This window comes from Echeneis naucrates, chromosome 10, assembly GCF_900963305.1.
Source record: "Echeneis naucrates chromosome 10, fEcheNa1.1, whole genome shotgun sequence".
NCBI lineage: Eukaryota > Metazoa > Chordata > Actinopteri > Carangiformes > Echeneidae > Echeneis > Echeneis naucrates.
Genome location: NC_042520.1, coordinates 16,126,992 through 16,146,944, shown reverse-complemented (window position 1 = coordinate 16,146,944; position 19,953 = coordinate 16,126,992). Strand labels below are relative to the sequence as shown.

Genomic DNA, 19,953 nt, shown 5'->3' with positions numbered 1-19,953 from the left:
ATAGTATAGATGTCAATGTCAACCATGGTAGGTAGAGAAGTGGCTAAGGAAGTGATGTTATGTCTTTAGCGTGTTAAGATGTGATTAAGCAGAGCAGAGGTGTTCCTGACAACAGTCTAACCTGTGTTTTTATATGTAAAAAATGTAGGAAGAAAGAGAAAAGACATCACTTTTTAATTTATTTAATTCAGATGTGTCCGATTATGTAAAACCACAATAATCTAAAGGCACTGCTTCAGCACTTATTATTCTCAAATATGTAGTGCATGTGAATCTTTGTACACTAAAGCGGACATCATGTTACATATGACTTATAAAAAAAAAGAAAAAAAAAAAAAAAGGAGAAAGACGTCATCCAGACAGGCTGGACAATCAACTGTGAGCGGAAAAGACTGGCTTAGGAAGGCTGGGAGGTCAGAGGTGACTTGGTTTGGCTGAGGAGTGGCAGCAGTAGGAACACTGACAATAGAGACAGACGTTAACCACAGTTTCGTTCTGCGATCGTTTTTGTCTCGTGGTTTGTCGCTGAAGTCTGTGAACAAAGCTGCAGGGATGTGACGAGTCTAATCTTCTCCTCCGCAGAGCACCAGCAGGGTTTTACGATAGTCTCCTGAGGTGTCACCCTGAACAGTGGAGTGGAAGAAAAAAAAAAAACACATGCAAGTGGAATTTGAATTCATGGAAAATGAAGTGGTCATCACCTTTATGCCTGCTGACATTTGGTCATCCTGCAGCTTAAAGCGGACAGCTGGGTTTACTTCTCTCTCCACTCACTCACACCACAGCAAAACTCAGTTGATTTTCCACTCACATTGAATTAATGAGAGTCATCGGGACACAAGCAGAACTCAAGTCAGTTAAAGTCAACAAATGAGTTAAGAGTGGAATTACCCTTTATATCAGAGACTCACAGACAGCGATTTCTATCTTTATAATGGTCATCACAATTATATAAAACATCTCATTTTCAAGGAATAGTTCCTCATTTTGGCAAATTAGGCTTTCTTCTTGGTTAGAGTAGACAAGAGGATCAATACAACTCTCAAGTCTGTACGGTATATATGAAACGGCACACAGCAGCTGGTTAGCTTAGCATAAAAGATGGCAACAGAATAGTGTAAAACATAAGAAAGAGCAGCCTGACCAAAGCTAACTGAGCTAATTGTCAATGTCAGTCAGTTTTTTTTTTATGTAACTTTTTTAAAGCACTAGTTTGATCTGTGATAGATTTTCTGTGCATTTACTTGAAATTGACGATTTATCAATTGTATTTGACATATTGGCCTGTTGTCAACCTTAACATGTGCACTTTAACACACTGTCTTGTAAGACAGAACTACATTACTTCAAAAAATGTTAATGTATAAAACACCATAACAACACTGAATGCACACTTTGGATATAACAGTATGTAATTGTTCCTGTTGCGGTAGGGTACCCTATTTATTTGTGTTGTACTGGTGTCATGGTAATTTTATTTGCAAATTATTATAGAACTGGTTCTGGGTACTTCCTGTCAGTGCGGCTGTCAGCCAATCACACAGGATATAGAGAGGAAGTTGAAGCATGCCTGGGAAATCCCTAAACAGCTGTTTAGTGGTCACAGATCCATAGTCCACCGCAGGAAACCATAGATTACGCTATATTTTTTTATAGATTATACAGTACGCCACTGGCCCACCACAGCAACAGCAGGAGGATGAGCAAAAGATTGCCACAATTAAAGAACTTTGACAAAAGCAGACAAACCCCACAGAGACACAAACCCAATGACACAAAAACAACACAAACCAAGCAGGAGTGTTAGTTGACAAAGTCTCCAACTTACAATCATAGTTTCTACCTGGATGAATTCATGGAGGGAGGCATCATGTGTTTCCTTGAACTCTTTACGAATGTTGAAAAGGTCAATCTCACTGCGCGACACCATGATGCGAATTAGTGCTCTGTCATCTGTGCCAAGGCCCTGTGAGAAAGTTCAAGAGATCCTTTGTTTTATTCTGATACAGTGAGAAGAGCTGCTACTGAGACTGCTTGACAGCATTAATACTAAAAGAGTGCCTCGAATAACACAAAAAATAAGCCATTGCGTGCATTAAAAATTACGTCTTTACTTGGGATCCAAGGCCTAGGGGATGCAGTGCAGGCCTGAAGCTACAACTGTAACACCAAACTAAAGCAATATCAACAAATACCTTCATTGCTTTGTACAAACGGTCTGCAAAGTAAGACGGCTGATTCTTAACACTGCGAACTGCAACAAAAAGAATGAACACTGTCAGCAATATGAACAATGACACGCCGAGAAATGAAAGTGTCATTGGTCATTACCAATTGCATAAAAGGCATTTTTCACATCTCCTGACATTTCTTTTTTGATGATTTGTTCAATGTCCTTATTGCTACATTTGACAAACTCCTGGAAGACTGTAAGGAGAATGAGCATGATCAGTTATACACACAGATACATGCATACATTATTATTATTGGTGTTTTTATTATGATTATTTTTTAATTTGTGGATAATTATATACATCACCTTTCCGCAGATGGGGGAAGCTTCTGGTGCACAGAATACTCATGAACTTCATCTCCATGTCATCAGAATCTGCATTGCATGCATCAGCTAGTTCCTTAAAAGACAATGAGTGACAACAGGAACAGCCATTCAACCCTTTTCTTCTGTTTGATCTTTTGACCAGAGCAAAATATTTCACTCATAACATTAAATTACCTGAGCATCTTCATTTGCTCTTTCCATGTCCGCAGGGCCGACCTCTCTTGCACCCTAATGAAGGTTAATTTTAATAATGCACAACTTCTTTTATGTGCGAGTAGCTCACTGACAGCAGTTCGTTTTTCTTCAGTAAGTAATAGTGAGAGAAAACTAGAGATGCTTACAGTGACCTTTTTGGCTCTGCAACCAGTGAGTGAACTTGGAAATTAAACACAGTCTTAAGTTCTCATGATGATAGACATTACCTGCACGAGAGAAACAAGGATGCGGCAGAAGTGGCCTGATGTGTCTGACTGAATGGCTGCCTCCAGAGACTTCTTGTATGCTGTCATATGAAATATTGCATTTTGAAGATTCTCTAAAATAAAGTGACATTAAAGCCGTGTTTGTATTAACACTCACCATTCTCATAGGCAGCACACATGGCTTGTATCTCCTCGTTGCTCCTGGTGACCAGGATCTCGATCAGAGCATGTTCATCTGTTCCAGCCCCCTGTTACAATGAGTTCCCAAAGTGAGATTTCAGCATAAAAAAAAGATAAGAGCTTCACCTAAAAAAAATAAAAAAAAACCTGAACAAAAACATCCAGATACTGTCTGCTCATAGTAAAGGATGGGTCTGGGCTCTACAAAAGTGATTTCACTCCTGTATACTTTCAGTGTTTGGTGTTTTGGATGAAACGTACCTCCATCGCCTTCCTCATCATTTTGGCATCAAACTCTGCAGGGGTCAACATAAGACCAATGATCAGCCTCTCTAAGTTCTTTGAGAGTTCCGATTTCAGATCCTTCATTAGATCCTGAGAGAAGATCAAACATACTGAGTTGTTACAGGAAAGATTTTGAAGCAAACAACCAATGAGGCTTTTCAACAGTTTATTACTAACATTTATAGCGGTGCATTAAAAAACGACAAGGTGCCAAGTAAGAGTAAGTTGCAGTTTCATTTTTTTCAGTTTTTGGTTCATTTTCAATTATTCATCTTTCTTACCCTTCCCAGTAGTGATTTGAAAGCCTGTCTGATCTCTTGCCTCTGGGCATTGCTTCTCTTTGCAATAATTTCAATTATTGCGTCTTCATCTGTTCCTGCGGTCCAGAAAGTGGTAAGAGCAGATGTAAAACATGCTTCGTAACATTTTAGTGGAAGTATGAATGTGCTGTAGATTTCAGCGTTGCACACCAAATCCCTTCATAGCTTTCCTCAGTGCTTGTGCATCAGCAGCAGGATCAAAATCAGCTGCAGGGCGGACTGTTGGCCTCAGCTGAAGTTGAGGAAAAGACAAAATTAGAAGAATGAGATCACTTTTTAAACATACACCCAAATACGATGTGAAGTGGCAGATTTGTGATGCAAACTCTGTTATCTTTTATTCAAAGTTACCAGATCTGTAAGCGGTTAACAAGCAATGCATACAAAACTAACATTTTTATCAGAAATTAAGCCAAATTATCAGATTATAATAATTCTGACACATGAACTCAGCATTATGTTTTGAGATAATCATGTGAGATTTTATGGGGAGTGTGCCCTCTTGAGGTTGGAAGCCATGTCACCACCTACATCGAAAACGTGGGTAGGCTGAAACAAAACTGAAGTTTGTGAGAAGCCTTTTGTTGCCAACAATGCTGAGATCTTTTTGACCTTCACCATCTCAAAGTCCAACGGTGGCTTTGGGAGCATACTATAACAAAAACTATTTGTATTTAGGTGAACTGCATTCTGTTCTTATCCATTATTGGACAAAGCCTTTGCTGTGCACTCACTGCGCCAGTGTTATCATCAGCACGCGGATCACTGCAGGGCCAGGGGATAATTATGATGCATGCTGCTGCAAAGCCAAACATGCAATGGCACATCTAAAGTGAGAGCAAATGGGGGCCCAAACCTGGACTTTGGTCATGGCACTTAATTCCCACATCTTGTAGGCTATCTGAGCAGCTTCAGGGAAGAACTCTCCAGCTAAGCTGTAATGACCAGTTTGACACAACACAGCATATTCAGCAAAGCCAAAACTTCAAGCAGTACATGGTGGGTATATTTCAACATTTTTGGAGCTATATTTTTCCAAGGAACAATAACTCCTGATGATAGAGCTTTAGCACCCCCATCAAGTTGCTGCTGTTGCCTGCAGCCATAACCAACTTACTCATCATCCCCTCCGCACAGTTCAAGCAGAGTCCTCTTGTAATCCCCGGATGTGTCGTCCTGATACGTTTAAACATACATCAAATTAGCCTCAAATATTGTGTAATTCTAAGAGTGAATCTTGAAAGTTCTTTTCTCACCTTAATCATGTTATAAAGAGATTTCTCGTATCTGAGACGAAAGCATTCTCGAATGTCCAACATGTCTATTTCAGAGCGACAAATCATGATCCTTATCAGGGTGTTGTCAGCTGTACCAAGACCCTGGAAATGGAGAAGAAGGGTTGAGGGTCTGGGTAATGCGGCCATAGTCCTAACCAATTTCAGTGGAGATGACAAATGTGTTACATAGTTGGAACCAGACTGAATGGTTACTGAGTGTTTACCTTCATTGACTTGTACAGACGCCTGGCAAAGAACATGGGAACACTCCTTATGCACTGGACTGTATCAGAAGTATCAGAAGAGTCCTACATTAAGGGACAGCTTGATGTTTGGTACTCTCACTGTGTGTCAAGTGCACAGTGTTTCTTACCAACAGCCAACATCAGTCTCTCAAAATCTCCAGACAGCTCGCTCTTGATGCTGTCCTCAATGGACGTCTCTGCAATCTTCTCATATGCATCAAAAACTGAACATGAAGACAACGTCACATGGTGTTTGTAATGTAATGTTATGCTGATGTATGGGTTGCCATGTAAAAGTAATAAAGTGCTCATAGCTGTTTACAAACTATAATCTCAAAATAGACTAACATCTATTGAAATCAATTTATCATGAATTCCTTCTTTTCCCCTACTCTACCTAGAACAAACAAACAAACCAACCAACCTAGCCCTTGGTAGGGCACAGCAGTGGAGCAGTGTTACTGTGCTGAATTCAACTACCACTGATTTCACTTCACTCTCACAGCGTCATTATCTCCTTAGTGACAAACATTCCTGGTGTGAATGTCTTGGATGCCTCACTGAGTGCTATGCTCACCCATTCGGAGGTGGGTCATGCTGCGGTTTCCCAGGATCATGATGAATTTGGCCTCGTCGGTTCCCCACTGCTCTTCTCCTGCTGCGTACAGGTCCTGCACAGAGTTAGGAAAGCAAAAGAAGACAGCATCTTCTCAATAAAAGCTAAACATCGATAATTGGTGACCTAATGTTACATGACAGATTTTAGATTTTCGTTAGATTTTGTCAAAACTAGTGACACATCAAAAGGGATGATGGTGTTGATCTATAGCGCCATCTTTGTCATCCCAACAAATTTCATAATGGGTAACTTTCAGGTGTTTGAAATGGGGCCATTAAATTGTCATCACTGCGTCCCTTCCAAAGAAAATGTTACTACCTCACTCAATTTGGTTTTGTTCTTGTTTAAAGTTACAGCTCACTTTTAAAAAGTTCAGTTTGTTTGAAAATGAAAAATGTGGGAAATCAAAAATCCCAAGCACTTTTCTAAAAGTCAAAATATATTCAAATCCTCACTTGTGCATCCTGCTCCACCAAGTCTGCGTCCACCACACCTGACTCATCTCTGGTCCCCTGAAACCACGAGAGCATGGTCATCACCGGACGGGAACAACAGTTAGCGTTTAACAGTGCTGTGGCCAGGACTGACTGGTGATTTGATGATCACTGACCTGAAGTAAAACAACCAGCATCTTCTTAAAGTGACCTGAAGTGTCCATGATTATATCCTCCTCTATCTCCCTGCCATAGGCTTCACACAAATACATATATAAAATAAACATGCTATCAGAAAAAACAAATCATCTGCTTATTTAAAGTGCAGTCTCATCTGGCAGGCCTTACCATCCCTGTATGCTGCAACCATGTCATGTATCTGTTTGTTGTTTCTTGATGCCAGCACTTCAATCAGGCACCTCTCGTCTGTTCCAGCTCCCTTTAAGCAGAGCAGAAAATGTAACACAAAGCTGCATCTGTTTCAGTGGATGTGACTGGAGTGTGAGAAAGAGTCTAATTGTAGAGATGAATTCTTACTTTTACGGCATCGTGGATTTCTTTGGCATCATGGTAGGCTGGAGTTCTCATCAGGCTGACAATGAGACGCTCAAATTTGCCTGTCAGTTCATACTTGAGATCATCAATCAGGTCCTAGCAAAAAAAACAGTGGTATCTGTTTCAGAAATCACTATTTGACACCAGTGAGCAAATGAAGTTTTTGCTGTACCAAATGGGATGGTGAGATATACTGTATTATTGTACCTTTCCAAAGCTAGACTTGTATGCTGCAATTATCTCCTGCCTCTGTGCATTGCTTCTTGAGGTGACTAGGTCCAAGATGGCCTCTTTGTCACTACCTGAGGAACACAGGGCAACAAATTCAACACCCACCATCTCAGTTACAAATCAGAAAGCGATCTCCAACTAAACTAAAGTCACTTCTGCTGGGTGATGTTCTTTGGTTGGTTGTTCAGCCGATGAAAGGGTAAGTAGAAAGATGACATTTGCGCCTCTGTGGCCAAAAATCACAGAGGAGTGAGGCATTCACTCACCAATGCCTTTCATAGCATTGTAAAGGGCTTCAGCATCAGCAGTGGCATCAAAGTTTGGAGCATCTGTTATTGTGCCTCTGAACACCTGCAAGAAAAAATAGTTCAAGTGTTTTCACAGGTGAGACATTTTAATGTGTGACAACTAACAAAGTGCACAGTGATGTCCATGGAAATTTCACTTTTTCATACTTGACTGTGGAATACAAATTCACATCATGTCTCTATCAGAATCTCTGTGGAGGCAGTGAATACCCCAGTCCGCCTGCAGCAGGACTTCTAGTGACATGTGGGATGTTTTTGGGGAGAGAGTTTAAACTGTGGTTATGTGTCATACTGTTGCTAACAGCAGCTAACTGGGCTGCGGTTACTTTGGTGAGGCTACGACCCACAGCTCATGGAAGTCTTACAGGCAAAGCCACAAATGTGGCAGAAAGAACAAGAAAGTAAGAAAGAACAACAAACAAACAAACAATAAAAACTAAATTAAAGCCATACATTGCTTTATTCTAGGGAATAAGTTTGTAATTCTTGATATAGGATTAATGGACAGCCATGAATTTTGGTACAAACATTAATGGTCCCCAGATGATCAAACCAAATGGCTTTTCCTCTAGCACCACTATTACGTTGACCTTTGACGATGATGGCTTTTGACCTGGTGGTCACCAGGTCAGAAAAGATATTTACTAAAATATTAGCAAAATTTTCTTAGTGCTAATTAACACTAATGTGTTAGTTTTGGCATCATGAGCATGGTAGCACTTTGATGCTAAATCTAACTGTACCTAAGTGCCTGTTGCTTCACAGATTATCTTTTGTGAGGTTAGACGTTATGATGCACTTGGATTTCTCAGGGAATCAGCCTTGTACCGTGTCCAACAACAGGGCGTCATGCAGAGTGTGAGTGGTGAAGTGAAGTGGCAGAAGACTACATTGGAAGCTGAAGCCAATTCCTTTGGCCTTGAGAGCTCAACATACTCCAGTTTTCACTAAATCTACTCTTCTCAATACAGACTAGTGTTTTTAGCTCAGCATTAAAAACAACCTCTGTCTTAAACCCCTGGAAGTGCCTAAATATGTAACCATTCACAAACACTGGGTAGGTGGCATGAACAGGAAAATGTTGAGAGGATGTGCAAATGGACAAAAGACAAGCAAATTAAGAAAAGAAATCAACATGAATTTCACAGCACATTTTCTGAAAATACTCACAGAACAAAGTGCTGATGAAGATGTTTTGGCTATTTTGCTAAAGTCTATTTTTCAGCTCTAAGGGCTATTACTGCAGCAGACTACTCACACCTGCCCCACCCTCAGCCAATCAGCAGTAAAACTGCTGCCATGTGTGTGGCCACTAGATGTGTGTAAAGGCAGGGCAGAGGCTGATCACCAATGAAGGGAATCAGATTGCACATAGAACACGCTTCTCCTTGTAGGGGTCTGATATACAATGTAGACCATGCAAACAAACTTCATAAGACATGCAAAGCAATATGAAGCTCCTACAAAAGACATTAAAGCTAACACTTTAGCGAATACCTGTTGAACTCCTGCTGTATGATGTTGCGGTTTTATAAAGTTGTTACGGTGGCAAATAAGAAGATTTCTGACTGAAAGCTCAGGCTGCAGCTGCTGCCTGAGAGATTCCTGCTGCATTGAGGCGGTCGGCCAAATTGCTGTCCCACCCTGCTGAGGGTCCACTGCACATATGCTCAGACCCTCAGCTTCACTACAACAACCTTCACTCTTCACGACAGCTGGAGCGTTTCACCCACATAGCAACAGGCCCATAAATACAAGCCCCTAGCAACAGGCTTCACCAAACGAACGACATTTCTAATGACAGGCGTGACATTGAAAAAAACACTAAATTGAGTTAAAATGTATTAGGAGGATCTGTTACAGGTGACTTGAGATTCAGGCAATAAAGCTGGATGCTTGCCACAAGCCTTAAATTATTCTACACAGCCATTGACTTTAGGGAGATGCTGTCAGGTGTGTCCATCAGACGTGCAGACGCCGCAGGTAACAAGGACACCCTACACTGCTACCTTTATGACGGGGAAGGACTCACATGGTGGCAGGTGACAGAAAAATGACCTCAGTCTGTCCACACCTCATTCAGCGGCACACAAAGCCATCCATGTTCCACGGACACAGGATCAGGTCAGCAGTGCAATATACTCCACAGCACACTTGCACCATGGAAAAGGAGAAACATGCAGTTTATTTACCATGTCTATATTTGGTCTTCTGTGTCAACACTGAGCAGGAATCGATCGTTTCAGGCCTAGAGAGAGAGAGAGAGAGAGAGAGAGAGTGAGAGAAATGCTGATGCAGTGTTCGAGAGAAGCATTGCAAAAGATCGGTGCCCTAGTCATGGTGTCACTGCCTTCAAACAAGTGTTGCAATGAGGCAAAATGATGATGATGATGAATCTTCCTTTCCTGAGTGGATCTAACCAAGGTGGTCTGTCCAGTCTCAGGACTGGCAGGAAACTGATTGCTACATGCTGTAATTCTGAGGAAGAGCAGCACACCACCCACTATTTTCTGTTGAGACTTGGCCTCATAATCACCTAAAATCACATGCTGATGGATGGAATTTGCATTAAATCTGGCAGGAAAGCACCCTAACCTGTAATGCAGCCATTCAGACAAACTGCACTGCTGCTGTGAAGACAGGAGCTCAACCCTTCTCCACTTACTATATTAAGAATGACCGTTTTGAGTTACAATGAATGAATGACATGAGGTTCCAGAAATATGAAATTGAAAGCATGCTTGACAAATGTAGGCATGTTTTTACAGAGAAGAAAAAAAACCTCCACCTATAGTTTAAATAATGCACTGTTAGTTTAAAGGACAAGAGAAGCTCTCCAAAAATAGCATGCACAGTTTACCTCGATGTCAGAATGAAGGTCTGGGTGAACTGGGCCTCTATATATACAGAGCCACACCCTTGCTCTGTACCCCACATTTCACAGGCCTTTGACTTTAGGGTTTGTTTGTTTTTTTTTTGTAAATTAAAGCTTTATTGTGAGACAACCCCCCCAACACACACACACACACACACACACACACACAAAGAAAAAACAAACGAAACCAACTAAACTACACAAAAATTGTATTTAATCAAATATTTAATATTATTTGGGGTGTATTGCTGGCTGCTGCAATTCATTGGCGCATCCATTAATGAAGCATCAGCACTTGTCCAGTTTGTCTCTGACGCAGAGGATCAGTGTGTGAAGACGCAGATCGGCTATTATTATAATCATCATAATGATCAGTATTATTATGATTATTATTATTGTTACCTTGTGTGTTCAGGAGGTTTCGGTGCAGGGTGAGATCGGCCCGTCTGTCTCTTCTCCGTCCCGGTCTGCTCCGCTCAGACTCCAGCTGTCCCGCTACGTGTCCTCTGTGACGCAATGACTGCAGCGAGCTGTGCTCCGCTACACTAGGTTGTGTGTGTGTGTGTGTGTGTGTGTGTGTGTGTGAGAGAGAGAGAGAGAGAGAGAGAGAGAGGTGTGGGTATACACTGTCTTATCGTAAAACATACACTTTCCGATAAACCTGCTGGATTCGAACTGCGCTCATTTTTACTTACTTTGTGCAGCACCTTTACTAGAAAGACGAACCAAACGCATATTTATTTAAATAAAAACACTTAGAATTCATTAAAAGTCGTGTTGTTCTCGGAGAAAGATAGTTTCACAGGAATTTTGCCTTTGAACTTTGTCATTAGAGACTTTTCAAATGAGATTTTAACAGGTTAGGTCGCCGCATGGATGTGAGCCAGTCTGATCTATTTATGGCCTTTCAGGCATCTATTCTCTCCCCTAAAGGGGGAGAGACACCAGCTTGGTGTGTGTGTGTGTTTAGTGGGGGGTGGGGACCAAGGCCCAAAATATGTGCAGAATGATAGCATACGCACATTCCATTATAGAAAGCACAGGTAGTGATACAAAATAATTTCATGCCATCAGGAATGCTATGGCACTGATAGCAGAGACGAGCAAGAGAGACACCACACTTCATTGCAGAGGCATGACTCATGAATTTCCTCCTGACTGGAAGCCAAGGCCAATGGCAGGACTAGATCTTGCTGTGTAGTAATAGTGTTTCCCGGCCACCACCTGACCTCCACTCACAAACACAAATGACATTTTTTATGCCCCCATTTCAAGAGCTCATGTTGTATCCTGTCTATCAAAAAACCTGACTGTTTGGCTTCTTTGCCACTAATCTCATGTCTTCATATCAAATTTAACTTTCCTTCCATGTTCAGTGTGAGAGGAGACCATATGAGGTAAACACAGATGGAGGTGGGAGGCACTAGCAATGAAATGTAACTGTTGTAGACTGACCTCTTCTGCTTTGAAAATGCATTGCACTCTGTTCATGAGAACCTCTGTGTAATCCAGGCTGAGCAGGCAAAATAAAAAAAATTGCTGATCCAAATCTCTAACAACCACAACTCATAACATCGGGCTAAACACTAACAGTGTTGATTATATATTCAAATCTGGAGTTTCAGTCTTCGAGGTTCCAGATGATATTGCATGTGTAATTAAAGCACACACAACATTTCCTCATCTATTTCCAAATTGTTGATAAAACCAAATGTGGTTATAAATCTCAAGAAAAAAAAATCGCACGTTTGAAATTATGGAAACAAACTCAACAAAAACAAAATTAAAATAACAAATGAAGGGAGCACAAAAACATTTCTGACATTCTGAATAGGATTTACTGTTCACAATTCTCACCCCATGCCTTCAATGCAATAATGAGCACATTATGATCCAAACTGTTTGGGACTGAGAAAGGCTACTTTGTGAGTAATTCCCTTGAGTGGGAGGGTCACACAGGCCAGTGTTGTATATATATCGCTGTAAAAATCATGTTTCCTTCATCCAAGTCGGCAGCACGGATGTTTCTGTTTCATTACACTGATTTCAGCTCACAGTGAACAGTCACTCCTCGTGGGACTGACGATAAGGTAAAGAACTTGTGTTATGGACTGAATGAGATGACTGTCAGTGCGACAGATTTAATCCATGTGCTTCGCATTAAGTGTTGAACAGCAACAATGTATCTGTAACACTGCATCTGACAAGTTTCTTTAAATGCACCATGCAGCCATAAATAGCATATTAATGAACAGAAATGGAACTTTAATGTGATCGGTATCAACCCTCTGGATCATAAAGCTGCACATCACGTGCATAATAGCTGTTACTTAGATAAGCATTATCTATTGTACTCCTGAAGGGGCATCACAGCTTGGAAGAGCTGCAGATACAAAGACTGAGCTTTGCATATGGTCAAAGGTACTTTGATCGTCCATGTAGGGTGCGTTCCTTCCTCACCTTCTGGCTGTTGTAGTAGAAACAGGCAGGTGGTTCGGAGGGGAGGAGGGATTAGGTGAGTTCAAATCCACTGAGGGCATATGACAGGATGAAAGCAACCTCTCAAACTGTAAGCGTGCAGCCTGCCTGCATTAGACATGCAAGCTGCTTTTTCCTCCCCTGTTTCATGAACTCACAGGGCCATTAGTGTGGCAGCCTCCCACCTCCAGGTAGAGACAGGGACCTGCTTCTGGAGGTCAAGCAGAGTTCATAGTCTTGTTCCTTAGCAACGCATACATGTAAGCACACGGTGTAGTTGGTGAAAAGCAACAACTCAGCACACTGAGATTACAATAAGTAGCAACAAGAACTGGAATTACAACTTGTGTATAAAACACATTGTTACATTTTTCCTGTTTCTGTGAGTGAGCCATTTTTTTTACTAGTTCCAATTTATGTGGGACAAACTTCCAAGTCATACAAGAATGTGTAACTTAAACTCATAGATTAGCTTGAATGCATACTCATGAACAGATTATCAAACCAGCACCTACTTAAATTAAAATCATGAGGTACTCACATGAGTTTGACGGCTTTGTATCATGTACACTTTACTTGCGGATATGAGTTTCAGGTAATCAGGTAATCTACCGACGATTATTAATATGGGCATTGAATTTTATTTTCTCCTTTTTAAGTTTTACTTAGACTGACTGCATCAAACTCAAAAATCTCAGTTAAAATCAATGGCTTTTCAAAGTAATTTGTACATACTTACTCTAACTTTTATTTATGGACTATATTTAAATAACATTTAAACATTTTACATCCTTGTTCTGGAGTTTAAATTGTTTAAATTTGCTCTTAATGCTTTTTTTTATTGAAACAATGAGGCAACTGTTTAATTTAACAACACCTTTAATTTTCTTAAATGACAAAACATCTGTTCACAGCTATATTCATATCACGAGAATAGATATAACATCAGTCTCCAGAGACAGACCAGTGGTCTCTTGTTGAGTAACAGTGTAGTCTCTAGTGGGGTCCAGTCTCTGGCCTAGTCTAGTCTCTAGTCTGAACACCACAAAATCATTTTTTTTTCAGTGTATGATTAAGGAAGGTCCTAATCTTTATTTCTCAGTTTTGGTTTTTTAGATGGATTTTTTATATTATTTTAGCTTTAACTGAACCTGAGTAGCACTGACAGGGGGGATGACACTCTAATAAGGTAAGAATGCACTTTGTAAATACAGAATTTTCTTTATTGCCAGGAAAACAATTAATTATAGTGAAGTCTTCAGAAATGTCAGTGTCAATAATGTTAATAATTGTGTAAGTAACTGAAGGCTGAGTAAAGTGCAGTCCCTGAGCAGGGCGTTGTTTTCTTCATTGTGGGCGGCAATGAAAACTCCATGCATCAGCGTTATCATATCAGGTGGACGATAAAGAGGGGCACATAAAAGAATAATATTATTCAAGTGAACGATGTATCCCATTAAGTGTCTCTTTTGAGCACTGGAGAGGCAGGAGACAACACAGACTAGGTGAGTGACTCTTTATAGCAATAGTTTAAGAGGATTTTATTTTCAGGTAATATTGTTTAGCTTTAACAAAACTGAATTGGTCCATGTCTTTATGGTTTCCAGCTCTTATTAGATAACCTAATCTTTCAAATAATGAGCTCCTATTGATTTTTATCTGTACCCAAGGCCACTGTTACACACAAATATACATCACAACTTTTTTGTGTTATATTTGAATATTGCATATTCGTATTCATATATCTTCAAAGTAATATCAAAATGACCTTTTGAGGATATTAGATTCCCATAATATTCAACCAAGCAGCTGACCTGACCATTATTCATTGACTTGACAGCGATCCGCCCGTTCTACCCCACTCCTCTTTCTCTACCCCCCACACTCCTTCCACCTCCGACTTTCTTAATGATGAACCTGCGTTCTCCCCTGCCACTTCTTGTGTAACTCCCTCATCTTTCTACCTTGGTCCAAACCCACTAGAAACATGGTGTTCAAGTCCTTTCTGGTGAGCCTGTCTCGGAGGAAGCCTCTGGAGCCTGATGGGGAACAGTCTACTTTTAACCGATGCCTGACCACTCTGGACTTGGTGGCCCTTGGTGTGGGCAGCACCCTGGGTGCTGGGGTTTATGTTCTGTCTGGAGAGGTGGCGAAAGACACAGCTGGACCCAGCATCATAATCTCCTTCTTTATCGCTGCTCTGGCCTCTATATTTGCCGGGTTGTGCTATGCAGAGTTCGGGTCCCGGGTTCCCAAAACAGGCTCAGCCTACCTTTACTGCTATGTGACTGTTGGAGAGCTGCTGGCTTTTATCACTGGCTGGAATCTGTTGCTCTCCTATGTCATAGGCAAGTATGATACCAGGATTTATTTGTCTATTACTGCATATTATTAATTCTTTTATTCAATGTATTGTTTCATGAAAACTAGTCCTGTTCTCTGTTATTGTGTTGAACCAAAGATGTTTTACATTTGGGCTTATCTCACAAGTAGAGGAATATATTATTTCAGCTTTCCTCCCTGTTCTCACTCACACACACCTGACTCATCAACTCATCATTTCCATCCTATGAAAACTGGATATTTTCCCCTTATATAACATGTTTAGTTGGCTGAAAGCAACAGAAAGCCATAAATGATCAACCATCAACATGAGACTGGGAAATGCCCTGTGACTTTTCATCTGCTGGAGCAGATTTACGTGACTGTCCAGTAACCATTTAAGTTCGCAAATGTATTGGGAGCTTTTGTTGACTCAAAATACAAATTTCCTTTTTACACAGGCTGTTAAATTGATTGCTCAGATTTGGATAGGCCTATAAACGTGGAGTTTGGTTTAAAATAACTGTCATAAAGTGTGAAGCCTCATGGAATGAATTATCAGCATCATCATCAATATTTTCAGTTTATTACTACTGTAATGTGACTGAGGCTGAGAAGTTTATTGCATCTTCCTTTCATGATCTGTTCAGGCACATCCAGTGTCGCACTGGCATGGAGTGGGACATTTGATGACCTTATCGGGGGTGTCATGTCAAAGTACTTTCAAGAAAATGCATCCATGGGACTGCCTGGTCTGGCGCCTTATCCAGATATCTTTGCTGCAGGGCTCATCTTGATCCTGTCAGGTAAAATGAAGACACTGCAACCATTGTCGCGTCGACAGTAATATATCTAAAAACCTTTCACTTTTTTTTTTTTTTTTTTTTCCTGAAGGTCTTTTGGCATTTGGAGTGAAAGAGTCAACGACAATCAACAAAATTTTCACAGCAATCAACATACTAGTGCTCCTGTTTGTGATCATCTCTGGGTTCATCAAGGGAGACATCTCCAACTGGCAAATCAGTGAAGAGGCTCTGCTTAATGCCACAGCAGAACTCAAGTAATGTTAAACATTAATAAATAACTGTCTGTATTTGGTAGCCGGTCCTTTGGTCCTTGACCTCCTGGTTATCTCACTGTTCATAACTGTAAGATAATCATCTCCCACTGTGCAGCAACCTGAGCTCAACAGCTAATTTAACAAGTGCGTATGGTGAAGGTGGATTCTTCCCTTATGGCTTCGGTGGAACGCTGGCTGGAGCTGCAACGTGTTTCTATGCTTTCGTTGGATTTGACTGCATCGCTACAACAGGTGAGAAGCAGACTTGTCTTCTTATCGTTGTCAGTGTGTTTTGGAACAAAGAAAGAAAGTTTTGGATCCAAAAACTAAAAAGCAAAAGTTAACTTCCTCAGAAATCGACGGAGGCACATCTCATGACTTTCATCTGTAAATAGAGAGCTTGAGTAATTGTCATGGAGATAGTCCAGTTGTTATGTGACCTTGATATGTACTGGTCATGTGATGACAGGTGGATTTATGATAAAGATGATAAAGATGGAGACGGGGCTTCCTGTGATTCCTTTATCTCAGGACCCACATCTCCATAATGACGGCCATTGGATGCGGTTAAAAGCTCCTGAGAGGCTTTTTTGTCTGTTGCCAGGGCAACAAATGCAATTTCAGTGTCATCTGTCAAAATAATACCATATCTTGTCAGTTAGTGATATTTCTCTTCTTGTTGGCTGTGATCAATAAAAGGGTTATATTCTTCATATCAGAAATTTTACATCGCTCTTTTTGTATAACTTCCGCTTTAAAAGTACCCCGGACACTTCACACATTCCTGCTCTTATAATATGGAGGATTATCATCTTCACAGGTGAGGAGGTGAAGAACCCCCAGAAGTCTATTCCTGTGGGCATCGTGGCCTCATTACTCATCTGTTTCCTGGCCTACTTTGCTGTGTCTGCCGCTCTCACCCTGATGATGCCCTACTACTTGCTCGATGATAAAAGTCCCCTGCCAGTGGCCTTTGAGTACGTCCACTGGGGTCCTGCCAGATACGCCGTGGCTGTGGGATCGCTTTGTGCCTTGTCCACCAGGTAGGAAATTATTGGTAGCACAATGATGTGATGTGATGTGGCTGGGGTCAGAGAGTATCATTTATGGGTTGGAACTGTTTTACATTTTCAGCAGCAGGCTCTAAGGATTGTTATGTTAGTCTGATGAGTCCACCATGTTGATCCGAACAAAATTATCTCTGCTGCTGTGTATGAAGAACTCAACGAGTATGCTCTGTGGGAATATGTCTAATCTATTCCATGCAAATTGGAAAAGCACTGAAGGCTCCAAACAAGTGTGCAAAGCCACCAGGTGAGGGTTAGGGTTACCTCAGTAACTTGGTTTAGCCCCTAAAGACGTAGATTAGCTATGCTAGAAACAGGAAGTTCCCTTGTCATGGTCAAAGGTTTCACCGCTTCGTCAGCTTTGATAATGACAGCTATTGCAGGCGATAAGTGGCGCCTGCCAATAGTACAGCTGCTGGATGTTTTGTTTTGCTTGTTTACCCCTCCAGCCTGCTGGGTTCCATGTTCCCGATGCCCCGGGTGCTGTTCGCCATGGCTAGAGACGGCCTACTCTTCCAGCCCCTGACTAAAGTCACAGCCAAAGGCAGCCCTGCAATTGCTACAATTTCATCTGGAGTAGTGGCAGGTAAAGATATCCCAGCTGTTTGTGTGCACGTGCCAAAGTTTATAATCTTGATGGATGTAACTCTGATATCTTATTTATTTCCACTCTTTCAGCCATCATGGCTCTGCTGTTTGACCTGGAAGCCTTGGTGGAAATGATGTCCATTGGGACTCTGTTTGCTTACACACTTGTGGCCATATGCATTCTAATACTGAGGTACATTTACTTGTTTATTCACCTACGGCCCTCACACATATGTGGAGCAACTAAACTCATTTTTATATATATATTTGCAATGAAGGTACCAGGCAGCTCCATCAGAGGAATCAGATCTACAGATCATGGACTCAAACACCAGATTTGGTTTCCTAAAGCCTCCGTCATCGGCCAGCTCATCCACCTCACGAACAGTCACAATCTTGACTGTAACATCTGGTAAGTCAGATATACAAGGTACCTCTGACCTTTCAACTGTCCCTCAAGCACTCCTGGACATTTTGCTGACAGGATCCTGATAATGTCTTTGTCCCTCTCCGCCACACTTCTCTCATTCCTATTTTCTTCTTCTGCAGTTGCAGTGCTGGTTGCCCTGTGCATCACACTGAGTCAAGGCATAGATGCTCTGTCCCGTTTGGAGGCCTGGTGTGTGGCACTTGTCTGCATCTTCGCCTGCATCCTGTTGCTCCTCCTTTTCTTCATCTGGAGGCACCCACAAAATCCCATAAAGGCGTCTTTTATGGTGATTACTTTAACTGCAAGCATTAAGATTAAAACCTTCCAAGCCGTTCATGTTTTTCTCTTTGTTTCACAGGTGCCTCTAGTCCCTGCGCTGCCCATAGTGAGTACATTCATCAATGTCTACCTGATGGTGCAGTTAGGCGGAGACACGTGGCTAAGATATGCCATCTGGATGTTAATTGGTAAGTTTATGTTTCTGTTTACAGTATATTTCTGCATTATACTGAGTTAGCTGCCGAACTTTAGTGACCCCCACTCTCTCTTCTCTCTCCAGGGTTGCTTATCTACTTTTTCTACGGGATTTGGAACAGTGTTCAGAGGAAGCGTGCCATTACCGACCAGATGAGCATTGAAACTGTCAGCAAAAAGATGGACGACATGAACAAGACAGACATTCTGAAAGAAGAGAAGTTCTGAATTAGTTTACAGCTGTACAGTAAGTGTGTAACTACTGTTTTACATGCATTGCTGCTGACCTGTTTGCGCAGTGGCAGGTGGACAGCGCAGACAATCAGAACGATGGGCCAATCTTATTCTTTTTATCATACTGACATTTGTAACTTGTTTGTAGGCGGAGGGAGTTAGTAATTTATCCAAATATTGACATCAATGGCATCATTTTGGCCCTTCAAGGCTGAAAGAACAGGGAATGCTGGTGTTTTGTAAAACCATGTGTGTAGGAATCCCTAGGAAACCCTTTGAAAAGTTTAAACCTTGCTCGTTGCTCATTTTCCCTTTCAATATCAGTTGTCAATGCAATGTAACAGATGAAATTTACTATAGAGGAATGTTTGTACACCTGTGTGTAAAAGGAAAAGGGCAAAGACAAATTGAAATAGGTTTATTTCACTTACATTTGACTTAAGTTTACATTTTTCATACAATTTTTAATGTAAAATGTGATCTTTTTAAAAATCTTATTGGATTGGAATAATTATAAATTAAGACAAGAGGTTTTTTGCACATAAATTTTTATTGTATATGTAGGTACAGAAAACCTTTTGACATGTCATCATGTTTCAAAGTGTAAATACACAAAGCTGCACAATTTCTAATTGGAATTTGTAAATGAATATGTTGATTAAAATAAATAATCCTGTTGCAAGACAATCCCAATCTGGAGTTCATTTTATACAGGGCATGTTATATCCACACACGCTTGGATAAAGAGCCAGTGACAGCTCACTACCCAGACTTCACTGGGAACAATAGGGCCTTTCACAGCAGCTTACCTGTGTCATGTTCCAAGTTGTGGCTCAAAATGACTGGTTGACATTACTTTCACCGGGTACACACTGATATAATCACACATCTAAATCTTTTACTTTGCTCCTTAGTTCTTTTCTTTTTCATCTTTAAAAACCTGATTTGACAGGGACTATGGAAAAATTGAGTTGGATCCATTGAAGATG

The 19,953-nt window shown here is 41.0% G+C and overlaps 2 protein-coding genes across 3 annotated transcripts; one reads left to right on the top strand and one right to left on the bottom strand.

Annotated features, from left to right (window-relative positions):
* Window positions 1-321: 321 nt before the first annotated feature.
* On the bottom strand, window positions 322-11,113 carry anxa6 (annexin A6). 2 transcript variants are annotated; one of them, XM_029511718.1, is made up of 26 exons: window positions 11,007-11,113; window positions 10,714-10,856; window positions 9,629-9,684; window positions 7,395-7,479; window positions 7,105-7,199; window positions 6,880-6,993; window positions 6,691-6,781; window positions 6,519-6,598; window positions 6,364-6,420; window positions 5,867-5,960; window positions 5,418-5,513; window positions 5,269-5,327; window positions 5,024-5,146; window positions 4,885-4,943; window positions 4,624-4,702; window positions 3,918-3,999; window positions 3,729-3,823; window positions 3,424-3,537; window positions 3,140-3,230; window positions 2,983-3,062; window positions 2,735-2,788; window positions 2,540-2,633; window positions 2,332-2,427; window positions 2,196-2,254; window positions 1,829-1,966; window positions 322-623 (listed from the first exon to the last, which is right to left on the bottom strand). In XM_029511718.1, exons 3-26 carry the CDS (start codon window positions 9,629-9,631, stop codon window positions 564-566), a joined length of 1,998 nt encoding a protein of 665 aa, XP_029367578.1. In that variant the 5' UTR covers window positions 9,632-9,684; window positions 10,714-10,856; window positions 11,007-11,113; the 3' UTR covers window positions 322-563. The 2 variants fall into 2 exon arrangements, with proteins under 2 accessions (XP_029367578.1, XP_029367579.1); XM_029511719.1 differs by having other exon boundaries at window positions 1,844-1,966.
* A 1,214-nt stretch (window positions 11,114-12,327) lies between these two features.
* LOC115049863 (cationic amino acid transporter 2) lies at window positions 12,328-19,614 on the top strand. The gene is made up of 12 exons (XM_029512438.1): window positions 12,328-12,401; window positions 14,773-15,137; window positions 15,762-15,917; window positions 16,006-16,171; window positions 16,287-16,423; window positions 16,992-17,214; window positions 17,688-17,824; window positions 17,917-18,019; window positions 18,105-18,238; window positions 18,376-18,542; window positions 18,615-18,723; window positions 18,816-19,614. The coding sequence occupies exons 2-12, from the start codon at window positions 14,777-14,779 to the stop codon at window positions 18,956-18,958; spliced, it is 1,836 nt and encodes a 611-aa protein (XP_029368298.1). The 5' UTR covers window positions 12,328-12,401; window positions 14,773-14,776; the 3' UTR covers window positions 18,959-19,614.
* The last annotated feature ends 339 nt before the right edge of the window (window positions 19,615-19,953 follow it).